General features: G+C 43.3%; 1 protein-coding gene across 1 annotated transcript in view; it reads left to right on the top strand.

Moving 5' to 3' along the window:
* Positions 1 to 15,120: 15,120 nt before the first annotated feature.
* Positions 15,121 to 15,715, top strand: part of ROBO2 (roundabout guidance receptor 2) — a 744,230-nt gene continuing 743,635 nt past the window's right edge. Inside the window, exon 1 of the mRNA XM_054710136.1 lies at positions 15,121 to 15,530. Within this exon, the coding sequence (XP_054566111.1) occupies positions 15,470 to 15,530 (61 nt within the window). The 5' untranslated portion in view covers positions 15,121 to 15,469. The remainder of the gene's footprint in view (positions 15,531 to 15,715) is intronic.

The following is a 15,715-nucleotide window of genomic DNA, read 5'->3' as shown; positions in this document are numbered from 1 at the left end:
TAAGGGTATTAGTCAAGTACTACTCTCTGACCCACTTAGCATATTTAATTAAGTGGGGGAGGGAGGAAATAACAGCCAAACTGGCTCTAAAGTCTGTGGTGTGAACAAATGAGGCCACATCTCAGTTTTCTTACAAGACAAAAGTGAAATGGGTAGAAAGAAACCAGAAAGAATACTTGATAAGAGCTACAAAGAGAAATGAGAAGCCCAAAGCATATGGGACCCCCTCTCTTTCTCTAGCTTTTGTTTCCGTGAAACGGAACTGATCTAACTTCTCTGTACTTCCCCACTCCCCTGCTTCCTGTCCTCCCACCTCTGTTTTCCTTTTCTTCCCTTTCATTTCCTCACTCCTTTTCATGTCTGAGGCAAAACAGACAAAACTGCTTCTGAAAGCTTCTAGTTCATTAATTGCCAATGATTTTTCTCAAGTTAAAATGTCCCACACACCCTCTCCACAGCCAGAAAACAATGATTAACATTTAAATTAGTGAACAGAGTTTTGGGGAAATAAAATGGATTCTGATGTCAATGGGGTCTCAGCACTCATTTTTGTCCTCTTTTGCTGAAGTAACTTTACTTCTTAGAACCTCAATGTTTTGTCATTCATAATAGATATTTCTTCTTCTCTAATCTGTTTTAAGTCTTCTAAAAGCTGTATTCCACTATCTGACACCCTGCTCTACTTTTTCCCCTGGTTCTGTACATCTGAGGCTTCTCACTGTCTTCCAACTTTGGCTCCATGCTACTATGCACAGGGCTGAATGTTTGCGAATGTGATCCGCCCTTTCAAAATGTTCTAACATCTGACTGCTATGCTTTCTTGCTTTGGTGAGCATAAGACAACGCATCATTTCTTTCTTCTTTCCAGCGCCTCCCTTTCACACCAAGGTTTTGGTGCAGCACAAAGCACTGAGTTCTGTGGGAAGTAAGGCACCTCTGATTACCATAGCTATTTACTGTAAGAATGTGGTTCAAGTTGCTGGCCTTGATTTCCTGTATGTTTCTCTGTATAAATATAGCTTCGAATACATTTAGATCATTGTTATAGATGTTGCTTTTGATTGGAAGTAATAGGCTGATGGGATTATGCATCTTTTAACTTGATGTAAGAGGCCCAACATTGTGTGTGTGCATGCATACATGTGTTTGTGTGTGTTACTATTTGTTAATGATTATGATTAGGACTAATGTATATGTGAACAAGTTGTCAAGGTAGGTCAAATGTTCAGTAATTTGGGGAGCTTCTAAGTTTAGAGTGTATTTTGTTTTTTAGATTTTTAATTGAATGAAGAAAACTTACGTGGAAAATGGGCTTATAAATAGGATAGAAATTGAGATTTGGCTAATTCTATTTTTTATTTTTAAAATAGGAAAACTGTTGTAAAGATGAGTGTTAAGCCTTCTTGATCTCTAAGGCTACATTAAATAAATCAACAGAGAAAAACGACTTAAGACCTCTATTTACTGCCATCAGCAATTGTGTAAATCTGGTTCTGTGATAACCCTTACTAGATTTTGCAAGAGGCATTCTGTAAAAAACATCAAAAAACCCCAGAAGTGAATATTTAATATTTATTAATATTTAATATAGCATAGTATTATTTAGTATTTCTTCTAATATTTTTATTTTAAATTTTATTTATTTATTTTATTTTTATTTATTTATTTATTTATTTTAAATTTCTTTATTGATTAAGGTGTCACATATTTGTCCTCATCCCCCCATTCCCATCCCCCACCCCTCCCCACGGATGCCCCCACACCCCTGTTGTCCTTAACCATTGTTTAGGCTCATATGTATGCACACAAGTCCCTTGGTTGATCTCTCCCCCCGACCCCCACCCTCTCCTACCCTCCCTCTGAGGCCTGACATGAGCGAGATCATGTGTCACTAGAAATACACTTATAAGAACCGGATGTGAGACGAGCAATAATAGTTATGCTGACAGGCAAATGAATCAGTCTGTAGTAAGTTTCTTTCTGGACCAACAGTTCTTTTGAGATCCAATTTCAATGTCTACCAGTTCCTTATGGGTACATGTCGGCACTGACTTTTCAGCTCTGGATGGTGGACAAATGGTGGTAATGCAGGTCCGACTCCCTCTGATTTGGTCTTGCCCGGATGCAGGGGCGTGGCTTCACCCGGACCTGGGACCCAGCATCACCCAGGCCCCGGGGCGCGTGGCCTCACCCGGACCCAGGTGTGTGCGGCCTCACCCAGTCCAGGGATCCAGCCTTATCCGGACCCAGGGGGGTGTGGCCTCACCCGGACCCAGGGGTGCGTGGCCTCTCCCGGACCCAGGGGCGTGGCCTCACCCAGACCCGGGACCCAGCCTCACCCGGATCCAGGGGTGCACGGCCTCACCCGGACCCGGGATCCAGCTTCACCCGGATCCAGGGGCGCAAGGCCTCACCCGGACCCGGGACCCAGCCTCACCCGGATCCAGGGGCGCACAGCCTCACCCGGACCCAGGATCCAGCTTCACCCAGACCCAGGGGCGCGTGGCCTCACCCGGACTCAGGGGCGCGTGGCCTCTCCCGGACCCGGGACTTATTTTAAAAAATTTGATTTTAGAGAGAGGAAGGGGGAGAGAGAAACATTGGTTGCCTCCCACACATGCCTTGATGGGTATCAAACCCAAAACCTGGATATATGCCCTGACCTGGAATCAAACACACCACCTTTTGGTGTTTAGGACCATGCTCCAACCAACTGAGACACACCAGCCAGGTCTCTAGTATTTTCATGGTATAGAGTTACTTTTATATATTTATATGATTCTAATTATGTAAAAAAATTTTAAACGTGCTAATCCTAATATATAAAAACCCTGGGTCGTAAAGACCAGTAACCACCAAGGCTCGACCAACCGGAAGTCAGTCCTGCAGTCAGCGCTGGGTTGCCGTGGCAACCCAGCTGACTGCTTCCCCTGCAGGCGTGGTGCTCCAGCACTGCCTGCTGAGGGGGCTGTGAATCAGGGCCAGAGAGAGGCCTGAAGAGAGAAGCAGAGACTGATCCATTGCCTCTGTGGAAGCTTTTGATCAGCACTTGCCTCTCTCTTTCTCTCCTAGTCTGGCCAGCAGCTGGCCTCCATTTCTCGCCAGGCCTCCACTGGGGCTGTTGATCAGCCCTGCCTTTCTGATCAGGCCCCGTTGATAAGCCCAGAGACACTGACTGGCATAAAAACCGACCAATCGCAACCAAATGTGGGTGCTGTGAAGAACCAATGGCTGCCTAGGAGGCGGAGCTTCTGACGCTGACTGGCATAGACACTGACCAATCAGAACCAAATGTGGGTGCTATGAAGAACCAATGGCTGCCTAGGAGGTGGAGTATTTGATGCTGACTGGCATAGAAACTTAGCAATCAGAACCAAATCTGGGTGCTCTAGGGAGCCAATGGCTACGTAGAAGGTAGAGCTTTTCATGCCGACTGGCATAGAAACTGACCAATCAAAATCTGGGTGCTGTGGGGAGCCAATGGCTGCGTAGGAGGTGGAGCTTTTGACATTTACTGGCATTGAAACTGACCAATCAGAACCAAATTGGCCAGCAGAGGAGGGAAGTTGGGGGCAAGATCAGGCCTGCAGGGGAGGGCAGTTGGGGGTAACCAGGCCGGTAGAGGAGGGCAGTTAGGGGTGATCAGGCAGGCAGGCAGAGGCAGTTAGGAGCAACCAGGCCAGCAGGGGAAGGCAGCTAGGGGTGATCAGGCAGGCATGCAGCTGAGCAGTTAGGACCCAGCAGTCCCAGATTGTGAGGACTGCAGGGATCGGGCCTAAACCGGCAGTCAGACATCCCCCAAGGGGTCCTCAATTGGAGAGGCTGCAGGCTGGGCTGAGGGAACCCCACTTTCGTGCATGAATTTTGTGCACCTGGCCTGTAGTATGTACATAGTTAAATTTTAATAAGAAACCAGTGGCAGTAGCAATAACAAGTAACAGAAGGTGTTATCTAAATTCTAAAATTGTCTAGGTGAAATTACTATAAATTTTAAAAGACTGATTTATATAAGATAAGGTGTCTATTATTAATTTAAAGTGACCTCATATCTTTGAGCTATACAATCCTATATAATAAAAGCCTAATATACAAATTGTCCCCTCAACTGGGAGTTCTGCTGGAAGTTTGACTGCTTGACCAGTCGCAATGATGTGTACTGACCACCAGGGGGCAGATGCTTCAACTGATAGGTTATCTTGCTCTTACAATCCTATCTAATAATAGACAAATATGCAAATTGACCACACCTTCGCTACACCCAAGCCACGCCCACCAGCCAAGCCACGCCCACCAACCAATCAGGACGAGTATGCAAATTACCCCAACAAAGATGGCGGCAAATTTGCATATCACGACAGCGTCGAAAGAAGCCAAGAGCTGCAGAAGGGAGTAAAGCTTCGAAGAAGCAAGCAAGCCGGCAGGGGGGAGGAGAAGGGAGGAGCGAAGGCAGGGCCGGGGGCGAAGGGAAAAGCAGGCGGGCTGGAGGAGAAGGTGGGGCGGGTGACAAGGGAGGTACGGAGGCGGGGTAGAGTGCAGCAGTAAATCCTATTGCAGGATTTTTCCTGCAACGGGAACACTAGTCTATATATATAAAAGCCTAATAAGCTAAGAGTCCAACCAAGCAGTGGACTGACTGGTTGCTATGATGTGTACTGACCACCAGGGGGCAGATGCTCTGACAGGTAGGTTAGCTTGCTGCTGGGTTCTGGCCGATCAGGACTGGGAGAGATGGGGTCGGACATGCCCTGAATCCCTCCTGCAGTCCCTCCCTGGCCACTGGCCCCGAACAGTCCCGATCAGGTACTGGGCGAGATGGCCCTGATAGGCCCCGATCGCTGGCCAGACGAAGGGACCCCACCCATGCATGAATTTTGTGCTCTGGGCCTCTAGTTAGATTATAATAAATGATCTTAATACCATTCCATTCTGAAATTTTAAAATACTACATCTTTTAAAGTAAACTTTTTAAATTTAAATTTTTCCTCTTTTTTTGTTTTCTTTGTATTTAGATATGCTTGTGTCTATTTGTGTGTGTGCACATGTATAATAAACTTTTTATTTAAATGGATTTAAAATGTGTATTACCATTTTTTTCCAAGGCTTTTACTAGTTTATCATTCATTTACTTGGCTTTCAATAAATAAAAAAGTTATTAGCCCTAACTGGTTTAGCTCAGTGGATAGAGCGTCGGCCTGCGGACTCAAGGGTCCCAGGTTCGATTCCAGTCAAGGGCATGTACCTTGGTTGCGGGCACATCCCCAGTAGGGGGTGTGCAGGAGGCAGCTGATCAATGTTTCTTTCTCATCGATGTTTCTAACTCTCTATCCTTCTCCCTTCCTCTCTGTAAAAAATCAATAAAATATGTATTTTTAAAAAGTTATTAGTTATTTTCCCTTTTTATTTAAAACAGGTAATGACTGTATTAATTTTCTAGGGCTGCCATGACAAACTACCACAAACTTAGTGGCTTAAACAGCAGGAATATATTCCCTCACCATGCTAGAGGCTGGAAGGTCAAGGTGTTGACAGGGCTGTGCTCCTCCAGAAAGCTCTCGGGAAGAACTCTTTCAGGGTCTGGTGGCCCCAGGTATTCCTTGGATTTTGCAGCAGGACTCCACAATCTCTACTATTGTCTTCACATAGCTGTCTTTTCCCTTTGGCTTCAGTGTCTGTGTCCACACTTCACTCTTCTTACAAGGACAGTAGTCATTAGATTAGGGCCCAACCTAATCCAGTATGAACTCACTTTAACTTAATTACATTTGCAAAACCCTAATTCCAAATCAGGTCACATTCTGAGGTTCTTGGTAGACATGATTTTGAGGGAAACTACTCGCCCATTATAGGAACATATAATAATCAGATTTTCTATTCAGCCTAAAATAACCCATATTGCCATGATACATTTGAGTAATTCCTTCCAAAAGAAAAGAATTTTACAGGAAGTGAACATGTAGGATAGTAAATATGGCTGGTCAACAATATTTCCAGCTTTCTCCCATGCATGAAGGGGTATCGGGGTGGGCTTGTGTCTTGTTTTGGTAATTAAATATAAGAAATAGTATAATTTGTTTCCAGCCAAAGGATGTTGCAGCCATATTCCACTTTTTCATTTGTTCAGAAAATGAGTGCACCATCAATGTTAGTTGATGATGTAGAGCAGAGTGCCCAGGAGACTCACAGTATAATAAGAATAACCATTTTTGCTCGATATTTTGGACTTGTTTGTATTTGTAGAATATGCATCCTCAATTGGATATTGGGGGCAAAAAGAAATTTTAATATTTGTGGTATTAAAATTACATGGGGAGGTGATTAGGACAAAAATGTCCAAAAATGTTCCTAAGGGAGTAATTAAAATAAAAATGCTGCAGTAGAATAACCTAGCCTATCCTGGGTGATAGCATAAGCTTTGCTGACACAGGATATGAATCTCAGCTTCAGTTATGACACTTTCCAAGTTTTGTCATCAATTTGAGTTTTTATGGACTACCCTGAATTATGGGGCTAAAAATAATACCTCCCTCATATGCTTCTGGTAATTAAATAGACCATTAATGTAAAAGTTTTATTGCAATGCTTTCCACATAATAATTGTTTTTAAAAGTTAGGTATTATTGTAATATTAATCATGATTTAATGTCCTGTGAAGAAATAACATTTCCATTCAATCCTTAGGCAATATTCAAAGTAACTGATTATATTTGTCAGGATGGGCTAAGTACTAAAACAAAGAATACTAAGACTTCTATAATTTAACACATTACGAGTTATTTGTTGTTCAACTCATATTCTAAAGCATTTGAGAGAGAGTGAGATAATCTGCTCTACACGCTCATCCTGGGACTCATTTATTCCATCTAGCGACTTGGTGCTTTCTACACGAGTTGGCGTTCTAATGAATGACAGAACAGTCAGAGCGCTGGGATGACATGGGAGGCATCCTAGAGACCAACCTAAGTGCCTGCATTTCATTGACCAGATTCCAAGATAGTCTATTGTAATACTACAAGGGGGGCTAGGAAGTTTTGCCAAACTCTTTGTGGAAGAAAAAAAAAAAAGACTCTAGGTTAACATATAGCTTGTCACTGTCATCATGGTGGAGACTCACTAGTACACTGCAATGACCCAAGTGTTGGAAACCAATTAAAATGCACAGTGTGTCAAGTTCTTTAAATGCATCATCCAAAAAACCCTTCTGAGTAGGCATTGTTACCTTTGCTTTATGGTGGTTAAGACAGTTGTTTTGATCACACTGTAAGTAGCAGAACCAAGATTAGAATCCAGATCTACTTGAGGCAGAGCTCTAGCTCTTCGCTAATATGCTCTAGGATTTCCCCATTTAGTCTAATATGCTCTAGGATTTCCCATTTAGTCACTCATTTATTTTCCCTTCTTTGGGCAGAGATAATGAAATGGAAATGCTACCTCCCAGTTAGATTGGAGAAGACCAAAAATTTCCTGATGCCAAGTGAACGGTTTACTTAAGAATGTCAGATAGTTCCTAGAAATCTTTAAAATAAGTTTTCATCTTTTTTATATATAATTTAAACATGATTTAGACTGAAGGCTGAAAAATAGGTCTCCTATAGCTTTGAGTTATAATGTCTTTTTAATGTGTGTGTTTGGTGAGGAGAAGGGAGAAACAAAATAATAGGTAAGTAATTACCTGGATTTAAGCCAGCTGTAGAGACAAAATTAAATAACACGCACACACACACACACACACACACACACACACACCCCAAAAAACACACGAAACAAAACCCTCAGTGCTCATCATGCTACATAATTTTAATTGACCGTGTTTATAGCAATCAGTACTTCAAACAATCATGTTTGCCAAACTGCTGATGAGTAGTCTTAGGAAAAAGAGAAATTAAAAGATAGAGATTTGGTGAAACTTTTTTCTCATTGCTAAAAACCATAATTTAATTTAGCTCCTCAATATATCGTATATTAGATACTATGTAAATGTATTTACATTTCATATTCCTACTGAATATAAGGAACTAGTCATTAAAATAAAGAAAGTATATTAAACATAAAAACAAGCAATGAATGCAATACAGAGTCTGTACAATTTGTATCATATTGTCAAAAACTGCACTAGCATTTTTCAGTCTTAACCATTTGGTGGTCTCTTTATTTTTTACATTACTACTAGTATTTAATGAAAAGGCCAAAATTACCCAGAGAACAAAGATGACTTATTCCTATTTTCCTTTTTGTTGAGTAAAATATTATTCAGCAGAAACTGCTTAATATTCAGATATCACCCAAATGAAATATTTTGATATGAAATATTTTATATGTTATATTATCCCTTCATTTGCAGTTTGTCTATGAACTTGGACTATAATGATTTCTTCCATATATTTAATTTTATCACTTAAGGTAGAAAATGTGTATTTACATTTCTCATTTTTTTAAAAAAAATCATATTACTTAGATGTCCTGCTGGTATGAACAACTAAAAAATTAGTATTTGTTATACAAAGAACTTCAAGTACTCCACAGGCAGTCCAAAGTAATTTTATCAGGCAGAAATAAGATCATTTGGATATTGGAAAAGAATAAGAATCTGTGCCCAAACACATTAGTTCTTCTGTATAATAGAACCATAGGCAGTTCAATCAGATTACATGTGTCCTTGGATTAATTCCATAATATTACTGTAAGGAGGCATAAGCAAGTTTTTTTTAATGTGAAGAATCCATTTTTAAATATATCTAAAATGAGTCAGTGAGCAGATAAACTTCAAAATCTGGGACCTATTGATATAATGAGCCTTTTCCTGAAACTTGACAATTCCCATTTTTAAGAACAACAAAAGTTCTGTTTTGGATTTTAAATAATAAATCTTCCTATTAGGATTATAGCTATCTGTTGCTAAAATTCAATTATACAAAGCCCAGATTGGAGCAGATGGACTTGGAATAGTTTGGAAAAGAATCAAAAAGATTTTCTTGGGTTTATGAAATGTGTTGTAAAAATAGCAAGAAGCATATTATTTAACATCATTGAAATTAGGCTATATACTAAAATAAGAACACGAGAGCTTTAAATAGAGATGACAAAATAATGAGCAGAAAAAGACCACTGGCACATGTGAAGCCTAGCCTGTTATGGTTCAAGGCCACATGGATAGAGTTGCACTTGTAGAATATCTGTGTTTTTGTGAGGTTGACAACTTTGCTTATTTTTAAAAACACTTTCCCAATCTGGATGAGAGATTATCTTCCCTACCAAAGGGCTACTTTTTAACTCTGCCAGAGGTTGAGGTTTCTTTCATAAACAAGATGGACGGAGGGGGGAATGGACTTTCTCAGAATGAGGAGTACTGATGAAGAGAACAATCTCGTCAATGAATTCTGAGCTATCTTTATGTGTTTTTTAAAAATTTCAAGGTTTGCCCTAGCTGATTTGGCTCAGTGGATAGAGCGTTGGCCTGCAAACTCAAAGGTCTCAGGTTCGATTCCGGTCAAGGGCACATGCCCGGGTTGTGGGCTCGATCCCCAGTAGGGGACTTGCAAGTAGGAACCGATCCATGATTCTCTCTCATCATGGGTGTTTCTATCTCCCTCTCCCTCTTTCTTCCTCTCTGAAATCAATAAAAACATACAAAAAATAATTTCAAGTTTTAATGTATACACACTTGAAAAAATTATGCCTAGATATTATGACTTATTATACTTTGTTATTTATTCAAAAGCTGTGTTAACTTTGAAAGTATCACTGAACTTCTCAATCAAGTTAGAAAATGATTTTCCAAACTAATTTTAAGAAAAAAGAAATCCTTTGACCACAAGTGATGGAATTTGGCAGAAAATATTTTTTGTGAAAGATTGCTACATTTTAGTCAACTTAAATCTCACATCTCTAAAACTAAAGTATTTTAATAACTCCATGTAATGTACAAAAATTACTAATCATAGATAGGTACATTTATAGGCATACTTACTACACAGAGAAAAGTATTAAATGAATACTTGGAAATGAGTTGATTGAAAGCAGATATTTAGAACATATTTCAAAAGAACAATATGCAGTTTATCTTGGCTCACTCAAATAATTTTTGGAACAAGGTGGAGTGTAATTAAAAAATTAAAAAAAAAACGCCTAAGAGGGAATGAGTCATCCTGCTCTGATCTGAATTTTTAACGCTTCACTTATTTTTATTGTCCTGTGTCCTTTTGTAGATAATGACCCATACATTTCATCTAAATATGGTGCTATTATGGTGTTTCTATATAGTACAGTAAGGCTGTCTTACTGGAAAATTCAAACTGAACAGATAATAAGTGGTCATTTGGGGGCTTTAAAAGATTCTTCAATTTTGAAGAAAAAAACTGATCACATATTTCAGTATATTCTGTTTTTTCAGGAGTTCTCTTAAATTGATCAATCAAAGCGATTCATTAAAGTGTTACAGTACTTCTACAATGTGGAAGATAGCCTGACATTCAGGAACATGGATTATGTAGTCAGATTTGGATTCAAAGGAAGATTGCACATTTTATTAACTTAGGTTAGATAGCTAACCTCCAGTTTTCTCATCTGTACAAGAGGGATGTTATCAATCACATAAGGCTCTTACAGGAATCAAATGATATAATGAACTTTTTAAAAACCAAAACAACCCCTGAAATATAGTAAGTGATAGTAGATATTAAATTATCATGGACCAAACCTTTGATTTGCCTATATATAACAACTTCAGTTAAGAGAGCATGTTAGAAAGAACAAAAATGGTGGACGGGGTTGCTTGATTTATACTTTATCCTTGGGGAATCTGGTATGGAAAAGAAATACCCAATATTGTGAAGATTATCTTCAGATGGTATTTTTTTGGTTCTCTACAAATGCCAACTCAGAAGTGTTATGATAAAGAAGGCCATTTGACCACCTTCCCCAAATTAGGGTTAATTACACACATTATCTTACACATCTCTTACACACATTATCTTCAGATGAATTAAAATATATATTTATGTGGTATTCACATTTTGAGCACATAATACCATTCCAAGTTTTACATAAAGAAGCTTAGATTTCCATGTACATTTCCCTATTTGGTGACTTGTTTAAAGAAGAAAACATAATTTATAGTATGAAAAATAATGAAGCCAACTGCCCATTTAGTTTTCTCTTTCTTAAACCATGTGATTAGGCCATGGTGGGGCTTCACTTTTCTAAGCCATTTCTGGCTTTTTGTCTTAATGAAAACCTAAAAAAAGATGTTTAAGCTAAAGCACTGCTAAAATTGAATTTTGAACTTCTATTAGAATGTTCAGATTTTAAGGATTCTTTTAAAAAGAAGAACTTAAGAGTGAGAAATTCATTTCTTCCATAAACAATGCTCCAAAAAATTTGTTCAATTTAGTTAAAAAATACATATTTCTCTATACGGATCTTATGAAATCTCCAAGAAATAGTTTCCCTTTGACTTAATGTCCATAGTACATTTCTGTTGACTCTTACTAGTACAGTACTGTTATTGTTGCTGACTTAGAGTTTGGTTAGAATCTTAAACTATCACTTGTTATGAGATTCTTATAAAATCATCAGTTTTCCTTGAACTGATATGACATTTCATATCAAATGAGACACTTACCAATTATTTTTTGTTTATTTGTTTGTTTTGTTAATCCTCACCCAATGATATTCTTCCCATTACTTTTTTACAGAGAGTGGAAAGGAGGGAGGGAGAGGGAGGAAGAGAGAAACATCCATGTGAGAGAGACACATGAATTGGAGGCCTTCAGTATGTACCCCAGCTGGGCTGGGAATGGAACCTGCAACCCAGGTACATGCCCTTGACTGGGAATCGAACCTGAGACCCTCCAGGTTGTGGTCCGATGCTCTAACCACTTAGAAATACCATCTAGGGCCAAAGTATTATTTTTAAACATCATTTATAAACTTATTTTCAAGAAAAGCAGAGAACATAAACTCCAAATTATATTTGCTATAGATATCCTGTGTAATAAAAACCTAATATGCAAATCGACCGAACAGCAGAAGGATTGATGGAACGACCAGTCGCTATGACACGCACTGACCACCAGGGGGCAGACACTGAATGCAGGAGCTGCCCCCAGCCTGCAGGCCCCAGATCAGCCAAGGCAGGTGCCAGCGGGAGGTGGGGCGGGGGGAGGGGGGGAGGCCGATTGCCCTGCCGGTTGCCCCACAGATCGGCCCTGATCACCAGCAAGGCCAAGGACCCTACCCGTGCGCACCGGGCCTCTAGTTGTTCCATAATGTAGGTGACACATGGGGAAACGGTGGCACCAGACTGAAATCAGTGGTGTCCTTTGTTACTTTTAGTAGGTAAAGTAGGAAACTGATGATGCTTGGTCCCAAATACCACGTAAATAATATAACCAAAAAGATGTCTCTTTAAAGAAACTTTTTTGGGGGGTCACTTGTCATTACTCTACATAAGAACAGCTGTAGTACATGAGACAGCATTTTCCTGCCCTGGGGCAACTTTTGGTAGGTCACTCTCCTCCAACCTAGTGCCCTACTTCCCACACATAACCCTTTCCGTCTCCAAGTGACTTTATAGTCTATGATTTGTTAATTTCTGCATTATTTTATTAGGAAGACTATTTTCAGAATATTTTTAATGCACACCTCTAAGGAAATTTGACAGATAGAGACTTGGGTGTGGTGGTACATTATTTAAAGGAATAAGGTAGACTTTGTTATCCCTGGACCTAATCAGAATGTTTAAAATGAACGTTTTAACGAATTACCAGTTATTTTCCAGTATTACAGATAGATAAGAAAAATTTTAATCCAATGAATTTGGGGTTTTTTTGAGACCAAGGTATTACCTTAAACTTGGTCCTTTGAAGGGAAAATGAAGCATATGAACTTCTGTTGTTTTTTCATAGTGACAAAACAATACATTCAGGAATATTGCTGTGGAAATCCAAGTGATTTAACTTCATTCAGCACACTAATGCACTATTGTTTTTTTCCATAACTAAATAATCAAAAGTGTGCTGAGATTACTCTTAATGCTTCACAAGAAGAATGGCTTGTCTGATTCTTTTGCAGGATGTTTCATTACCATAATTTTCAAGCATGCTGAGGTGCCGTAAGAACTCTCCTAACTGCTCCAAGGTAGCTGGCCATTTTTTTTTATTTTATTTCTTTTTCAGTACACAATATCAGGTGCACAATAGGCAAGGGAGAGCTAAACTAAGTGGCAACACCGAAATGTACCCACCAAACAAAAGGTTCTTCCTCCAAGACCTCAAAGGGCCTCATCAAAGAGAGAGCGTCTTTCCCAGTATTTTCCAGTAGGGGGAACTAAAGATTCACCTTCCAGCATTCAGCTCAGCTCCGGGAATGGCAGGAGTTCCTACCACCCGTCTCCTAATCGCCAGAACGGCTTCCAACAACTGCCGGGAGCCTGTGATCGCACGTGGGCCGGCCGCCCCGGCCACCCCGGCGGCCCGCGGACTCCGGCATTCCTCTGACCCAACGTGTCTTTCCTTAACCATCCCGGTCCCCACCGGCGGACACCGGGCGGGTGGGTGGGGGGAGGGCTGCCTTAATTTTCAGGGTTTTGTCATCTTTGGGCTGGAATACGGTCTTTTGGAGCTTCTCTTAGCTCGGCCGGGTTTTCAGCTCTCCCCATCCTTCCTTTCCGGATTCTTCTTTCAGGAGGTACCCTCCTCACTCTGGAGGGTAAGAGGTTGGGGTACCCCCCCCTCCCCCAACCGCCAAGCTGATCCCTGCTCCCATCTTAAGCGTCTTCGGTGCAACTCCCTTGCACCCCACCTTTCAGGGGTCAGAAGGCCCCCGATAATAGAAGAGGAGATGCCATCCTTCCTCCTGTGCCCCCCCCCAGGTCCCCCCGGGGTTCCTGGAGGGGCCGGAGGTCTTGGCTAACACAGGCCGCCGCGGCCAGAGTTGCTGTGCACCACCCTCCCTTCCTCCTGTACCTCCTTAACGACAGGGGAAGAGCCCACACACCACCTGGCCGCCCCAAAAGGTGGTTACGTTTTGTTTCCTTGCATCCTCTCCCTGTCGTTTCCCCGTTTTGCTAGAAGGTGGAGTGTACTTGGGTGATGTGAACCGGTGCCGAGGCAGGGCCTGGGTCCCGGAGGAGGGCATGTTTCCAGGGCGCGCGTGCCTCTCCGGCAGGAGGAGGGATGGGTCCTTAGGAAGGGCTCCCCTGGACTCGCCCACCGAGAAAACCACCTGCCCATTCCCCGGGGCGCGCCGAGGGGCCCCCCATCCCTCCCGCGGCGGGAAGGAGGCGACAGGGAGGCCCAGCGGAGGGGAAGGAGTGGGCCGGGGTCTGCGGCCCCGAATTTGCTAATTTCCGCCCCCCCAGGGCTCCGGGCTCTCGCGCCGGCCTCCAGCTCGGCACAGCCCAGCCGGCTGGCGCCCCTGCCCCGGCCCCGGAGGGTGGCGGAGTGCGGAGGTGGAGGGCTCACCGCCCCCGCCCCCCGCCCCCTCCCGGGCGGACTCCTAGCAGCTTCCCTTCCTTCCTTCCCTCCCCTCCCGCCTCCTCGCCTCCCCTCCGCTAAGGCTTTCCTCCGCCCGCAGCTGCAGGAGGAGGCGGACGCTCCGCTGCGGCGGCGGCAGGAGCGGGGCGCCGGCCGCGGGACCGGGCGGGCGGCTGGACCGCGCTCCCTCCCTCCGGGCCCGCTCCCGGCTCCCGGGCTCCCCGGCCGCGCTGCGCGCTCCCCCGCCGCCGCCCGGCTGCCCAGCCGCTCCGAGGCGGCACCGCGGGGGCGGCCGCAGCCGCAGCCTCAGCCCGGCCCCTCCCTTCTCCCCTCCCTCCCTCCCTCCCTCCCGGCAGCCCCACCACGTCGGAGTTCACCTTCTCCGCGGAGCCGTCTAGATTTCCCCGGCTTCTCCGGGAACCAGAGGTGGAGGGCGGCCACGCCGAGCCGCCCGCCCGCGGAGCGCGGCGTTGACACCTCCCGGGCGCGGAAGTTCGGGGGAAACTCTGCACTGGGAGCTGCTGCCCGGACCCCGGGGAGGAACCCAGGGGGCAGGCCAGGGGTTTTCCGGCGGCGCGCGGGCAAGTTTGTGGAACACTTTCTAGGAATTGGGTCTTTTTCCTCTCCCTGCCTCCCCCCGACTCCCGAAGAAAGAACTTGGTTTTGGATTGCCCTGGAGCCCGGAGCGCGAGGGGCAGACACACTCCAATAAGCCCTCCCTCCGCCCGGGCGGCGCTCGTGGGGGGTCAGGCGGCCGGAGTGGAAACAGCCGCCTGGGGTGCACCCTCCGCTCATCTTGATGAAGCGAAAGGCGCCCCGCCAGGACCTCTCCGCCCAGCCCTTCTCACCTGGCGATGTGCTCTCCTGGACTTCGATTAGCACCTAGGAGAGTCTGAACTTTGGACCTACCTCTTCTTTTGATACTTATTTTTGTACTTTTGCTCTCTGGGATTGGTTTCTTAAAAAAAAACAATCTGGATCCTTTTTAATGTGTCAAAATGAGTCGGCTGATGTTTACACAACTACTGCTTTGTGGATTTTTATACGTTCCCGTTGATGGTAAGTTAAAAATACTTTTATCCTCCCCCACCAAAAAACACACACATTTCTTCCTGAGGGGGGTGTGGGCTCTAAATAAAATGACATTGTATGTGTAAGTCCCTTTTGGCCAGGTGTGGGGTCTTTTTTTTGGGGGGGGGGGGGTCAGGGATTTTAAGTCTTTTGTTTCTAAACAGCTGCAAGTG

The sequence above is a fragment of the Eptesicus fuscus genome, chromosome 3 (genome assembly GCF_027574615.1).
Source record: "Eptesicus fuscus isolate TK198812 chromosome 3, DD_ASM_mEF_20220401, whole genome shotgun sequence".
Lineage (NCBI taxonomy): Eukaryota > Metazoa > Chordata > Mammalia > Chiroptera > Vespertilionidae > Eptesicus > Eptesicus fuscus.
This window is presented reverse-complemented; position numbering and strand designations above follow the sequence as displayed.